The sequence below is a fragment of the Ammodytes marinus genome, assembly GCF_949987685.1.
Source record: "Ammodytes marinus genome assembly, chromosome: 9".
NCBI lineage: Eukaryota > Metazoa > Chordata > Actinopteri > Uranoscopiformes > Ammodytidae > Ammodytes > Ammodytes marinus.
Genome location: NC_137213.1, coordinates 9,381,644 through 9,398,308, shown reverse-complemented (window position 1 = coordinate 9,398,308; position 16,665 = coordinate 9,381,644). Strand labels below are relative to the sequence as shown.

The following is a 16,665-nucleotide window of genomic DNA, read 5'->3' as shown; positions in this document are numbered from 1 at the left end:
CACTAAAACAAGAACCCAGCCACACACACAATCACAAACCACTGTGCCAGATATACTTATCAGTATCGATCCGGTCCAGCCAAAGCCACTTTATTGTATGGCAGACGTCCAGAGCTAAATTAGGGAAAACATCAGTTTGTAGCCAAAATGGCTGACCAACTGTCACAAATGCATTTAAAGACTTAAGTCAATTAAGTTTGACAATTAATCTCACTGCTGATTTTCTCCTTCAGTCCCATTCTCCAAATGTGTGAAAGAGGCACGCCACAAGTCTCTTATTTTGGACAGTAAAACAACATTTTATCTGCTTAAGAGGCTGCTGATGAACAGTTCCATTATTACTAAATGCATGAATCCATCACATGCAGTGCTCATTGAGTCTTTTGCACGTCATCACATGTAGACTATAGGAGAAGCATGGCACTAACTACAAAAAATGGCTTAGAGTTTAATCAACACCTCTCTGACACAATGTTTGATGCAATAACGTTTAATGATGCCACTACAAAAGGTGGGAGTTTGCACTAGGAATAATGTCCTAAATGATTTTTGGACACAACATATCAATATGCCCAAAATGTATTTTAAGACAAACCTTTCAAACATTTCTACTTCATTTTTTTTTTAAACGTATTAGCAACTGTGCGATGCATTTCTTCCAGTCTAGGCAGATGCCGTATTTAAGCTTGTGTGCTTCCGAACAGGCTTCTTTCAAGTCACCATGAATATGTATTTGTTTGTTTAAGTGTGTGTGTGTGTGTGTGTGTGTGTGTGTGTGTGTGTGTGTGTGTGTGTGTGTGTGTGTGTGTGTACGTGCGTTTGTGTGTTTGCACTAAGTAGGTTTTCATCGGGGCTTAACCGTGACAGTTCTGTCTCTGCTGGCAGATCAATAATATAGTTGCAGATGACTGCAATAACACTGGCAGCCAGTCAGTGCACACACGCACACGCACACACACACACACACACACACACACACACACACACACACACACACACACACACACACACACACACACACACACAGCCGAGTGTGACAGACAGAGCCTGTCTGTGACGGCGGGGATATTAGGCTTATTAAGGGTGTCTGGGTCTTTGAATGACTCATGCAGACGCAGCGTGTGTTTGCAGGGCATAGCAGGTTAAAAGGGCTTAACATGAGAATGCATCTCACAAGCCCCCGGCCCTCTGTGGCCCCTAGCTCATCTGCTTATAACCTCCCTTCCTCCCTCCCTCCCTTTTTCTCTACCACACTTTTTTGTCCTGTGTCCCCTTTTCCTAATGTGTTATTCCCAGCTTTCCTTCCCAATTTTTTTTATAACACAAACAAACTTTCTCTAACTTCAATTTCTTTACAGCTTCAGAATATTCTAAATGACTGTGGAAATATGGAAGTCAACCAGAGGACATCATGCAGTAGCTGAAAAGGATGCCTCAATAAAACTGATAAAGACAGGAAGCTAAATACCCTGCTGCAGTGCATAGTATGTAACAGATTTACTTTTAAAATGGATTGAAAATCAATGAATTGAAAATCATTTATCTATCATTTGAAAAATAAAATTGAAATTGAAAAACTTTTGAATCACAGTTACAATGGTTGTCAGACATAAACTGTAAATGGTTTCAGAAAGTTCTCGAGGACAGTTGCAATAGCGCATATTTGCCTATTTCACTTAACTAGTAAACGAGATCACATGGCAACTGGAAAGCATCCTACCAATGCAGACTGCTGTCTCTAATCACAATCAAAATCAAACCATTTGGCTTGCAGGTTTGTAGTGGTCCCCTGTGGGTCCCCTAACCTACTCACATTCATAACTTAAGGCTACAGGAAAATGGCCACAGAAATTATGAAAAAGTGTGCATGGCCAAAATATCTGCAGCTGCAGAGATAGGACCAGCCTAGAGAAATAACAACCCTGAATCTGCATAATTTATTTATTTGTTGTGTGAAAAACATTAACTGCTCATAGCTACTGCTTGCTGCCGGCTTCCATGACAACGAACAAAATAATTTGGCACACAACTGATTACTTTGGAGAAAGCACAGTCAAATAACACCAGGCTGCTATTAAGCCCCCTGTCTGTGAGCATTGGGTTGAAGACAAATACATTTAGAAAGGGCTGCTTTACATAAAAGGGAGACAACACAAGTAATAAGACATTGTGTTTCAGCTCTGCGATACAGCAGCCTCCGAGGGTCCAATCTCCAAGTATGTCTGCTAATCCAGTATTTATGTCATAAGTCAAGCGACAATGGTTTACCCTTTTTTAGCCTGTATAACATTAAAGGAATAGTTCAACTTCTTTTCTTTTTTAGCTTGTTGCCTCACTCAACAGTAGTCTTGCACCGCCCGCCTACCTACTTCCGCTCAGTTTTCATTTCCCTTCAGTAGTCAGTCTGGGACTGCGGTATATTAGTAGGTTTTACTGGTCCAATCAGCCAACAGAGGGAGTGGCGGAGAACAATGACGTGCACTAGTTTCAGTTGCAGAAGTCGGCGTATGACATACGTCACGACCAAACGTTAAGCGATTGGTTGGCAGATCCAGAGTGGCACTGGGCAGATAGCCAATAGTTTTAAACTTCAAGAGATCCCCCGCCTTCAAGTGAGTATACGTTTGTCAATCGAGTGATTCCAGACCTTCTGTACAAATGAAATGAAGTACGGTGGTCTAGTAGGACCAGGCTAACTCAACAGAAACTATTCCTCTAAATATGCGGTCTGCTGCAAAATTAAAAGCCAGCGTCATGTCATTGAACCTGAGTCTGGTACACACAACAATATCCATCACTGAGCAAAAACCAATACCACCTGGAAAACCTAGTAACCAGATTTACTCTTAAGCAACATTTGCCGACCATCTTCCTGTTTCCCATCATGCCTCACTGTCCTCTCCACTCACCTTACCGACAGGTGTAGTAATAGATCACACCTGTATAGATCACTGAACCTCTCCCCCTCTCTCCACTTCCTCTGCTAACACAAGATCAATATGTCTAGTTCAGTATGGGTAACACACAGAATGCCTGTGTTTAAAATGTAACCTGCATCCTCCTTTTGCTATTTCCTCTGCCCCTCAGATCAATAGTAAAACACGCACCGCCATCAGCAAGCAGTCGGGGGCCTCCTCTGGATCAATGACGGTTTAAAAATTAACACCCGTGCACATACACTGCATCTTGAAAACCAACATTAATATAGTTATACTCATTGTATTTCAATTTTTCTACTCTTATAAAGCAGATGGAGATTACGAATTGAAATCCAAAGTGAAGAAAGGGATGAAGTGAGTGTAATAATGATATAAGAAAGGAATCTAAAGATGATGTACAGATTATTCATTGAGACAATCTGTCACACCAGGATTTGTTTTCGCCAATATCCAGATACTGAATTATTTTTCCCTCTATGTCGACCAAGACTTTAAGAGCCTTTTCAGCTCAACACAAATAAGCAGACGGTTCATCTGAGCTACAATACTCGACATTCAGGGGTTGTGACTGAGAGCCAGTGTGGCCTTTAACTAAAAGTCTGTGTGTATTTCATCCAGGCACAACAACGATGACAGCACGACCGTTCAGAGCACTGGCATTTGGAGAGGAGCGTGGTAATGTGATTGCATACGATGCAGTTTGAGATAGAGAGAGGACGCTCAAATATTCCCATAAAAAAAAAAAATGGGAAACTAAAAAATTGGTGTAACTGAGTAGAATGAAGTCAAAATCACATATTCACCACAGTGAAATGACACCACAAACATCCCAATTTGAAATTTAAAGTAAACACAATGTTGGAAGAAATGGATGATGAACAATTGGTTAATCCATTGCAATTTGTATGAGAATGAAATACAAGGCGTGGTACGGCTCCACACACACACTTGCAACCTTCAGCTCTTTAAGCAAGTCACCAAAATCAATGAAATAATTCACCAGTTTATGCCTGGATTCTATCGTTGTTTCAATTCAATGGAAATGCGTTTTATTGTTCAATAAACTGAAGGGGAAAAAAAAAACATCCTGCCTGGATAAATTAGAAGCCTATCCGATAAGTCCCATCGGCGTGTAAGTGTGCGTACTGTTTTAAAGGTCTGTTGTATTTACTCATGTTTCAAAGCCTGAGGTCTGTGTAACATGTCATCAGTTTAAATCTCTACAAGCCATTCTAATAAAAAGAGGTAAAAGCATTGAAGCGTGAAGGTGATGTGTGTTTATGGAGCTGTTAAAGAGCTGCTAGTGTGTGCACCACTGCAAACATAACATTAGGATTAAAGAGACTAATAAAAACAAATATATCCTTGTTAATGCAAACGGTGCATGTTCTGTTAAAGTTATATTATCTATATGAACTATTTGATTGGACTCAGTGTTGTAGTACAACCACCCTTTATTGCGTTTGCGATTTCCACTGAATGACAATCTATGAAACATTTATGTAGGATCACAGCAGTGACGTGAAACTACTACTGGAGTGCCAACTATTCTCACTCATGGCAAAGCTATACAGCACAAAGTAAATCAAAGTCAGACTGTCTCTTTGTCCTTCTAACTCTGTCTCATCTTTCTCCCTCTGTTCTCCCCCACACGTCTCCAAATCTCCACAATTAGAAGCTCAACTGTAGCTCAAGTGACTGCAGTTTCTATATTACTACGAAGCAGCAGACATGAACTCTATTACTAAGTCGCATCCGTTGTGACTCAGCCGTATGTGCAGCAAAGTGCCGGCTCGTCATTCTGAACCGTGAGATTTCGGATGTTGTTTGAAAACCTCAGAGGCTAAAAAAAATATGAATTTGCCCGTTATGTAATTGACCTACTTCACGCGTGGCTATGACTGTGTTGAGATGATATGATATGGGAAAACTGCATAGTATTATTTTTTCATTAACAATATCACAGCTATATTTAAAGAAAATATGTCACCACATATTGCTTGCTGAGGCCATAGTTTGTGGCTATATTCTTTGTTGTAGGGAGCTTTGAACAGTGGCTAGATGCAGACTGTGGTATGTACTGTACATCACACATTTAAATCACTTATGAATCGATATACTACACAGCACAATAAAAAGCACAGGCTGTTGTGTTGGGAAATGATATTCAGCTCTCTTATAGGACTGGTAGCCAGAGCCCAAGCACAGACAGACATTTTAAGGCAGAAATAACAGGCTGCATGCCAGCTGGAGTGGTATCATGAACCCATGAACCCAATCTAGGCCCCTAATCAGTTGTCATCTGAGACACTTAAAATACACCCAACTTAACCCACAACCCTACCAGTTATCTCTGCAACTGCCATCTATAACCTCAGCTAATGCAAAACCCCAACCCCTGGTCATTGCTATGAGGAACTACTGAACAAAGTAGGACTAGACCTGGGCATAATAATTGCTCCAAAACAGGCCTGGAAGGAGTGTGTAGCAATGTATGCACTATCACAAATGTTCTCTCACTCGGAACTCCCCTCCCGTTTGTTCATTCATACTGCTTCATTGTTCCTTTGGAGGTTGTTTGACGCTGAACATATACTTTGTATTCACACTGCTAGCATACCACAGCAAACTAAATGAGTTTACTCACATGAATAACTATTGCTTTATATGAGCAACAGGTGATTCCAGTACACAGAAGCTCGCTAAGGCAACTGGAGAATGGGATAAACAGCGGGCGAAGTCAATGTAGTCTAACTTGTTTTAGTTTGTTTTCTTTGTGGCGTTTTAAATTACCATTAAAGTAGGTTTCATTCACCATTTAGAAATTTAATATACTGCCAAGCTAGCGTTAAAAGGTTCAGTGTGTTAGAAATACGCAAGTTATTCTACAATTCCACATCTTATTGACTACACAACATTGTGACCTGGTTTGTAAAGAAACATTCTTTGTTTGTCTGACAGGCCTGATATTAGCGCGGAAATGTCCCACCTTGAACTATTATATTTTCTTCAGATTGCCTCAATGCGAGAATCAAAGAGTTTTCCGATTGAATAAAAACAGGCAATGGTTTTGAGCACAGCTGCACACTCTGCACGCATCTCTATAAGTGTACAGCAGTGCTTCTCAATTATTTTCTATCATGCCCCCCCTAGGGGACAGAATTTTTTTCGCGCCCCCCCTTCTAAGTTCAGTTTATTAGCTCAATTTGTAACATTTAAACAAGGCTGCTCAGCCTGTGTGAATCTCAGGACAGAGAAACAAGAGCAAAAGATTCACTGAGGTTTGCATTTCATTCAAAACATTTTTAAACTGTAAACATAGTTAAGGTGGTGTTTTTTTATTATTATAGGCCAATAGGCCTTCTGTGATGCAATAACCAATAATTAATTAATGTTATTATTAGTCTACTTGCTTGATTTATTTTTAAATAGCCTACAGAGACACTTGGAGACACATGCAGACATTTATTTACTGCAAATCGCGGCCTTTCGCGCGGATATGACCATACATAAGCACACATCGCGCTTGCTAGCACTTAAAATTTAAAAAAAAATAAAAAATTTTTTTTTTGGTCAGTTGGAAATCAAGGCAGCCCGCGCCCCCCCTGACAACTCACGTCGACCCCCCAGGGGGGCGCGCCCCACCATTTGAGAAGCACTGGTGTACAGTATGTGTGATGAAGGAGAAACAGAGGGACAGCCACAGTGCTGGCAGTAGAGCAACCCAACAGCCCCAGGGTAATGGGCCCTTGCTAGAAGGTTCACATTTTCCCGCCAGACAAGTTGTGGTTAGTGCCTGCTGCTACAATTACAGCCAATGCTCATTAACAAAACATCTCTTTCTCACACACACACACACACACACACACACACACACACACACACACACACACACACACACACACACACACTCCATACAGCAGCCAGTTAAGCATGCAGCAGCTCATCCCTTTATCAGGCATTGAAAAAAAAGGCCATCCCTCGACCAGTGGAGCGAAATGGCCACCACGGTGCCACCAAGCTGATATATTTATCTACTGGGTGTTTGCTCACTGTCAGAGGTCCACTTGGATGATTAGATAAAGGAGAGAGAGAGAGAGAGAGAGAGAGAGAGAGAGAGAGAGAGAGAGAGAGAGAGAGAGAGAGATCTTTCTGTTGTTCTCCAGGGTCGTTCCTCTCTACTTGACTATCGTGACATCATAGCAGTGGGACACAGTTCGCTTATTTTGGTACCCTTTCCAACTGTTCACATTGGGGATGCAAAATGAACGTGTGCTGAGCCGCACCGAACGGGAACCGCTCGGTGGAAACAAAACTTTATATTTCTTTGGTCAAAATCATGGATGGGTTACAGGATGTAGCTGGGTGAGATCAGAGTGAACCAATTGTTCCGGGGTTGGTTTAAAAAGTGCACTATGGTTTCTCGGCAAGCCCAAGGTCTGATTGGTACAACTGAAACCGTCCACAGGGCTCAGAATAATAAGTCTTTAACGACACTGCTCTGGCAACCCAAAAAGCCTGAGCTCTGGATCAGACAGCTGAGGACTTTGAGAAAGGTCAGATAAAGGCAGTGAAAATAAATGAAAACAGACCACTTTATAAAAAAGGAAATGTGGAAAGACAAGAGAGAGTCAGCTAAAGGGATAAGAGACTATTAAAGTGAATGGTGGGGGGACGGGGGGGGGGGGGGCTGAATAACAAAAGAAGAGGAGCAGAAGGCCAGTGAAGGGGAAGGTCTACCTAAAGGCAAAAACATATTCTGTGTTCTCAACTTCTGTGATTGCTGCCAAGAAATCAACCCAGGAATTAGGCTTTTGAGCGATTTCATTAGGCTATGAAATATGTGACACACTTGTTGCATACATAGCTAAGAAGCCAATAAAATATTGAGCAGGATATGGTAAGAAATATTGACTAAATCAACAAAAAGGCCGTCCCTTCCAGCTGTGTAGATACGGTGAGGGGATATGGCCATTAACTAACGTAAAGTGACACATAGAAAATAATAGGGCTCCAACTGTGAATACTGACATGTGCAATACAACCAATGTCTTATGTTCATTTCCTCCTCTTACGCAGTGCTAGCCTGGTATAGAACATTGACATTTGAGGCGGAATGGTCCTTTAACTGAAGAGGCAACATATGTTTTGCGCTTTTCTTTCCCACAGACAATAACATTGTCTCGGTGTGACGGATGCTTTTTGTTAAGTGTTTAAAAGCAGCAGCAGCATATGTCGCGGCAGCAGACACTGTGTGTGACTTGCTGTGGTGACTTGATCCAAACGGGAAATAAAGGGCACAGCTGAAGATCTCATTAGCGCCTCTGAAAAGTCTTTTGTCTTTCGCAAACACTACAGGAGCAGATTTTTTTTTTTTTTCCTGGAGCTGCCAGCTAACCGCTTCCACTTAACACTGACTCACCATTTGACTTCTCCTCCGGTTAAGCTTGTCTATCTAGGGATGAATTTCCATTATTTCGGTGACTTCTTTACTGGCTCTATTTTAATAGAGATGTCAAATCCCAACGTGAAAGACAATGAAAAGTAATTTGAAAAGGACCAAGAACTTACCGGGGAGACTGATTCACATGTTAATTGGTTTTTCGGGGGTTACCTTGGGACACGAAAAAAATCTGTACAGTTCAAGAGAGAGTTTTTTTTTCTCTCTCTCTCCTAACCTTATTACCCAACTTAATGCATGAACACTCACACTTAACATTGTTTCACAGCCTTGCTCTTGTTTTGCTACTGTATAACTAGCACAGGCAGCAGGCCAAGGTGTCTGAAAAACAGCCCGTTGTATTGTGTCCCTGCATGATCATAAAAACACTGGTTATATTATATCTACCTTGCCTCTGTCTATGAACCCTGTGGTCTGTCTGGGAATAGGAACCGGAGATGCTCCTTTGGGAACCCTGGTACATGTAACGTGTTGTTTAAAGGTCACCTTTCATGCAAATTGCACCTTTTCATGGTTTTTCAACATCAATATGGTTTCCCTGTGTGTCTAGACACTCCCACAGTATGAAAACAAAGAACTGTCTCTCTCTTTTTATCCACCTCCACCTTTCTAAAAACTCAGATTTCTCTCCCTTTATGATGTCATAAGTGGAGAAGCCAGGCCCACCCATACCTTACTTAGCACTACCTCAACCTGTTATAAGTACACCTCACACCTCTAGAAAACCCTTGACTCTGACAGGCAGTTAACCGGCAGTTAGATTCAGGGCCAATCAGAGCAAAGACTTGGCTTTTTGAAAGGCGGGACTTAAAGAGGCAGGCTCTAAAACAGAGCGCTTCAGACAGAGGGTGAGAAGAGGAGAGTCAGATAACCTGAATATCAGCATAATATGTGAACTTTGATGAACTCTGGGAAGTGAGGCGATTGTGATCTTTCTTGACCATTTGGATAACTATGAGTTTATCGAAAAAATATTTGAAAGTTTTGAGAAAAAACAACTAAAATATACTACAAAAAAAAACCCAGCTCAGCTCGTTGGAAAGCTCTAAAGTAAGCAATGAGAATGGTTTTGTGCAAAATCCCCAACATTTACGTTTTAATTCCACAAAGTTCTTGAAAATATATCCCAGCTCTTAGTTAAATTTGCCGTTGACATTGTCACAACATCCTGCCGCAAATGACAACCAAGATGAATTCCTGCACACGTATTGTAGCGGCAGATTAAACGTCGCCCTGCTCTGTTCGCCGGGACAAGCGGTGATGAATACAACTATTCAGAATGGCAACAATACTAATGTTTAATTGTACAACGGTTCCATCATTCTTTGGGCAATACAAAACCCCCAGCACATTGCCAAACCATTTGTCCATTTGGTAATTACCTTCCAAGTCAAACAAAAGTGGACGGCCTACAGACAGTGTAATCCACAAGACGCGCTCTGCTCTTCACTCAATAACAAACCAATCTAATTGAGTTTAGCAAGATGGCAGCCATTGTTCCATCTTGTGCACAGCTGGCTTGATGAAGTGCAAGACATGTTTAGTTGGACCCTGTACCCCTTTTCATTTCCCATGTCTATGCCCGTCTTAAATGGGGGAGCCCCTCAACACAGCACAGCTATGGCGTCGCGGAGGTAGATGCACGGCACTAGTTAATTACACTTTTGAATGACTTGCTTCTTAGGCCGTCTCTTTGCTCTTTGTTGATCCACCCCGCCGATTGAAAGGAGAGTTACAATGGCGGCGGATGAGTAATTAGTTTCGAGACGGACGCAATCCCCATGCTCGATCAACGACAATCAAAGAGTTGAAAAGATGATGGATTGCGTGCGTTTTATTTATATGTGCACGCGTGGGAGAGCAAGCAAGATGGACTATTGCAAGAGAGAGAGAGAGAGAGAGAGAGAGAGAGAGAGAGAGAGAGGCGCTAATCGTGTTATATTGTACCGAGAGGCAGGCTGTAAGTGCATTATACCGCTACACTGTGTCAGGAGTGATGCGGTTCACCTTGGGACCGCACTCTTAGAATGTGTAGGATGAGTTCTTTGTGCTTATAGGGCAGAGATGAGGCTCGGGTCCAAACTCAATTAGCAGGCACACAATGTGACAAGCCTCAACATATTGTGTACAGTTAGCGCCTCTCGTCATAAAGAGAGAGAGAGAGAGATGGCCCTGAACACACCGCTAGGCAGCTGAGCACACTGTTTGAGTCTATTGGGAAATAATGGCTGTTTTTAATGGAGAATAAATGGCGCGTCGTGTCGGCAAATGTTTGCTTTTGTGCCGTGAGACCTGAGCCAAAATGCATAAAAAACTATGACAAGCAGCTGCTCCGATCAACCTGGAGTGATATACTGATGGGAGGGAGCTGGCACCATTTTTTTGCAACAACAGAATGCCATTAAGCTCTCTACTGATGCGTGTGCTAAATGAATGAATAATAGTAATGCAACATACAGTTAGATGTGTTGTCACTCAGTGAGTATCTAAATAGAGGAAATGAGTGAGATTTGCCCAAAGATTAGGTTTGTATATCAGCACGACAGAAGGTTATGTCTATGTAGATTTTCAATAATGGCACTATATCTTATAGCTTAGACACAAACCCATATTGAAGCATTCCCTATTTATATGAGCAATCTTTTAGTGAGTTGTAAGTCACATGACCACATCTTTTACCAAATTAACATTATGAAATTTGTCGATCTGACGTCGGATTTCAGTCAAAATCTCTATGCCGCAAACTGATCTTGATTCATTGCTGGTGCAGCACTGAAGCTAAGAGGTGTTAGCAGTGTGTGGAGATAATGCTCAGCTAAAAGCCTCAGGACGTCTACTTGATCCCATCAATAAAAGTCTGCCAGGGAGTTTCCGACACATCTATATCCTTTCTTTGAGGCACACACCCTCTCTTTAACATGGGTTTTTGAAAGCTCTCATGTTACCGTCCTACAGCTTTTATTGGCCATTTTCTAAAGAAGACTCTGGGCATGAGCAACGAGTTCTATAAAGGGATTACAATTACTGATTGCTTCCGGTCAGCCTCACCTTTTTGTTTGTTATTCTGCATGGTTATTTGAAAAAGCCGAGGACGAAAGTTAGTAATATTCGGAGATGATAACAGCCGATACAGTGTGCTGTCTTATAATAAGGTCGGCTAAAGTAAACCTGATCACTGGAACGTATAATTGTATAACAACATGATAGGTCGAAACAGTTGCTATTTTGTGTTGCAAAACCTTCAAGGACACCGATCTGGCAAAGCTGCTCTGGATAGACAACAATAACTCTTATTGAGCTGAGAAGCTTTACTCAAAATATAGTATTCTCTCTTTTTTTATTCTATTATGACCATCCATGATGTCGCATGTCACAAGGCAAGTTAACTAGCTTGAGTAATTAGTAATAGGCTAACTTGGCAATCACTATTTTTAAAGATTGCACTAATCAATATTGTTTAAAGACCAATGGATCAAGTCACTACAGGTCTTAGTCAACGGGTTGTTCATACTCACAAACCCACAGTGACCACCTGAGCTGTACACAAGTAGCCGAAAACCTTTGCTTAGAGGTCTTATTAATTGTAACAATGTCTCAAAATAACTAAAATAAAGATGAATGCTATACTGTAGCTCCTGTAAGTATGCAGTCCTTAACTGAACTAATAGTAGCTTATACCTGAAGCCAAGACGTTCTGCTTTAACGTCAGGGTTTTAAACATGACTTTGAGCAATGAGACATTAACAAGAGATTGTGAACTGTGAATGAACCAATGCAGATGAATTCTGGACACACACCAAGGAGTGTAACCGCATGACCAAGCTGCAGAGTCAGTCACCTGCAAGAGCGCAGCTGACACTCACAGGTAGAGGATCGGACGGGTGTGAGACGCGCACACACACACACACACACACACACACACACGCACACACACACACACACACACACACAGAGAAACAGAGAAACACACAAAGTCACACACCTGATACTAGTCATGCTTCCGGTCTCAGAGCCAAGCTTGCATCTCTCCAGCTGAGTGGCAACAATCTGTCGTTCGGCTTCCAGCTCCCTGGTCAGACGTTCAAACTGCAACTCCTAGAGAGAGAGAGAGAGAGAGAGAGAGAGAGAGAGAGAGAGAGAGAGAGAGAGAGAGAGAGAGAGAGAGAGAGAGAGAGAGAGAGAGAGGTGTGGGTCAAAACATTCTGTCTGTGTATTTACTGTCACATTTACAGTCGGCACTGAACATAAATTAGGCTCCACTGTCTCACATTTTTAGTCGTTGTGAAATGGAGTCTGTGGTGTGATAAATGGCCTGCTCCCGTTTAACACCAATAGACAAGAGTTTGTCACACAAATGTCACAATTGCTATTTTTCCAACTTGTGAAACTGATGAAGTTTTGTTTTGTTTTTTAGGAGAAGAGTTTTGTTAGTTTTTGACATGAAGTGTTGAGCTCCTATGACAGTATTAGTTTAATAGCCTGGCGAGACCAGCCTGATTTTGTGCAAGCTGTAAAGCTCGCACTAAAATCCCCAGATCAGTCTGGACTACGTGGAGAGCAGCCAGGTCAAAAAAGTGACTGGGCCAATCAGGACCTGTGTTCTGACCTCAAGTGTGTCCCTTATAGTGGAAGGCAGCTTCTGATTGGTTCGTGTAGTCATCATTCTAGCCTCGTGAGACCAGCCATATCTCACAAGCGTATTCGTCATTCTATGTTAACGTCTACAAGAACCAATCAGGGCCAGCCTTTCACTAACGGACGGAAATTGGGGAGGGCCCTATCTGACTGGAGGCCAGAGTGACGACTACATGAACCAATCAGGGGCTGCCTTCCACTAACGGAGATTGGAGAAAGTCCAGACTGATCTGTAGGAGGAGAAATGAAAGTGAAGCTCATGCGAGATCAGACTGGTCTGGCCAGGCTATTAGTTTAATGCCTGCCTGACAGATCATCTACTGTGGGGATTTGTATCCTGCTGTTATAGTGGTGGCTGATATGAAGGGAGAGATATAAGAGGTTGTCAGTCCCACCACCACAGTTAAAGTCCCAATCTGTAGCGCCCTAGAATGAACCACTTTCACCCTACTGCTGGATGTGAGTACACTATATGTATGGCCAATGATTGCATACATATGCGAGGAATATTTAAATATTTATTTGTCAATTGAAGTTGAGCTCATTGAGAATAGTTGAACATATCCACTTTGGTATTCTGTACAATGACACAATACATTGCTTCATAGTGGAAATCATTGCTGTTCAGAATGAGGTGATTAAACCACGATTGCTTGAGGTAAGTGTAAATCCATATCTATTAGTGGTACAGTTAATGGCACCTATAAAGTCCTACATTTACAAGACAAACAACAACATTCTTGTAAAAGATCGCCAGTGAAACCTCAAACTACTGAAAATGATGTGAAAACATGAGTGGAACTGTTGATGACACACATATTCAGCACTGTTAGCAGTGGTATAAAGGGCATACACCATGACAAAGACCTGCATGAGGAGCCTGAAGCGGCTTTTCAGAGCATTATCATTTCCAAAAAACATATACTGAATGGAAAAGAGTTGTCATGCCAATACACTGACAATACTAAAGAAAGAAGACAAGTAAGAAGGAATATTGTAGAACATGCCAGCCATGATGCAAACCACACTAACTATGTGAACACAATCCTCCATCTTTATAACGTTTTTCTCCAGTATAGGCATCACATCTTTGAAATGAATGCATTGATGACGCTCACACGGAATATCTGTACATGACTCATATGACAGACAGGTCTCATCATTGATTTCTTTCCAAACTATGAGAAATATTGAAGATAATTAGTACTCTTAAATCACCTGTATATGGCCTGGAGAAGAAATCAGTGCGTTGTTTGTGAGGCCCATTGTTTTTAATGTGTAATTTATGCTGTTCGGTACGTGATGAATAACCACCAATTAACAAATACACAAATACACAAACAACAGCTGATTATGGTGCTTGCGTCTGCTGCTGTTACTGTCATTATAGCTGATGAGACATAATCGGTTTTACCAATTTGTGCAAAGAAAAAAAAAACACACACAAAGCAAATGAACCCAACTGGATTGTTTCAAATCAAGTGTAGCGCAAACAACGCCAATACACTGGAGTGAGCCAAAAGTACACACACTTACATCTTAAATTGGTTTCATAACAGTTTTCTGGCGGGGCCTTTCCAATGTAATAAACGTGAGAGAGGATTCTGATCAATCGTGTCATGAAGGGATGATAGAAAAACAGTGAGTGCTCCCTGTGCAGCATTTGAATACAGAGGGGCTATTCTGGAAGACATCAGTGCAAAACCAAAAGGTATCAAACTTTTTTTTTTTTTTTTTTTTTTTTTTTAGGATCGGTACATGAATGGACCTCAGTGTGCACACGACAGTAATTCTGTGTTGAATTAGTATCTGTGAAGTGACACATCCAGTGCATGCTTTTTTTAAATTTTAGATTTTGCTAACTCATCTGTCATTCTTATAATATAACCCTCTCTAAGCTTCCATCCAAATAAGCTTTATATATACAAATTGCACTTCATTATTTAGTCAATCAAAAAAAGTCAGACCGCTCTGTTTTTCCCACTTGATTTTACGATAGTTTACAAACGCCCCTCAAATCATCATAGGCATATTAATTTACACAGTGTGAAAAGACCATTCAATTTATTTAGAGTCATTTCACAATATGTATCTGGAGAATACTGACGGAGAGGAGAGTGGGGGTCTGTGGGAGTTGAAGCAATGATGAGGCCTGAGGCAAGCTTTAGGCTTTCCCCCCTACATAATGATGCCATTTGATTGTAATGAATCATTAATGAATGACAAATTACAAAGTGCAGATTTCACTGTAATTATGCGCTGTCTTCTTGATATTAACGGTAACTGGACACGGTAAATGGGCTCACACACACACACACACACACACACACACACACGCTTCAATGGCAATATGGCAGTTGTACATATGTGCACAGGCACTTGCATAAACAAGACATTAATGCATTTTGCAGAGATACTGCAGATGGTGCAATGGCAGATATGAGGACACACACGATTCCCATTAATGAATTAAGACCCGCTGCTGTGACATTGAGTTGACACATAGATATAACCAACAGTAGAACGTTCCCAGTTGACTTCTCGAGTTTAAAGGTACAGGTAGGTAAACAAAAGGGGGCCCACCATCGCTAGCAACATGCCCGTTTACAGAGCCTAAATGCTTTGTATTGGCACTGGATTTTTGTTTTCAGCGCACACATACACAGTACGGACAGGTATAGCATATCATGAGGTGATATTCACTTATTTTTAGTGTCGCGAACATAGAACAGTCTGTTGATGATAACAACAGACTGTCTCTCTCTCTCTCACACACACACACGCTGCTGTGAAGTCGCTCAAGTGTGAATACTGTTAAACAGCGAGAGCAACACGCAGACCCTTCCCTGTTTACTAAACTTCAACGTGATGATACAGCGATGTGTTTAGCCTGCCCAGCACAAGAAAACATGGCTGCTCAACAGAAATAGTAATTTAAAGAAAACACCTGGCTACGTTAGCAGTAGACTATTTGGCTGTATTTACTGAGTGGATAATTATTCAGTCTTGTAAATGTATACACATAACAGCAATTTTTAAAGGCCTTTTTTTAAAGCACTTATGGGGCCTCACATACAGTGAACAGTGATAGCTGGGGTTTAAGAGCATAAGCAGGAAACACACGGATGATTTTACTGTCTCAGATCTAATCACATAATGGGCTCGTTAGACGATGTAATCCCTTAACGCAAACACACATACACAGCCATCGACTACAACAAAGCTATACTAGAAATGAAATCTGTGTGTTAGAATGCCGAGAGACATTCTAACACAAAGATAAAAAAAAATAAAAAAACTTTATTACTATTGATGCCTCAAACAAAGACGCTCAAAGACAAAAAACTGAGTGCTTTTCCCCACTTTGATCTGACTCTTAGCAACCATTCAAATCAATCTAAACTGCCTCATCACCAGCTGATGCAAAGACAAGCAAAAAACTGAGAGAAAAACAAAAGCACAGACCTTCTATGAAACAGCGTGTCCGGTGCAGATGAAGAGGAAAAAGATGAAAACCCTTGTGTGTTATTCTTTGTCTGTTTTTTTTCTTGTTTTAAAAAAAAAAAAATTTAAACAGAGAACAGCTGACTAATTATAGCTGGACTACGGCGAGTCGTGAGAATTGGGTTG

The 16,665-nt window shown here is 41.3% G+C and overlaps 1 protein-coding gene across 4 annotated transcripts in view; it reads right to left on the bottom strand.

Annotated features, from left to right (window-relative positions):
- Positions 1-16,665, bottom strand: part of ctnnd2b (catenin (cadherin-associated protein), delta 2b) — a gene marked incomplete at both ends in the record, with an annotated part of 130,470 nt that overhangs the window by 99,582 nt on the left and 14,223 nt on the right. For all 4 annotated transcript variants that reach the window (XM_080033444.1, XM_080033445.1, XM_080033446.1 and 1 more), the window contains one exon: positions 12,383-12,495. In XM_080033444.1, coding sequence (XP_079889570.1) covers positions 12,383-12,495 — 113 coding nt within the window. The remainder of the gene's footprint in view (positions 1-12,382; positions 12,496-16,665) is intronic.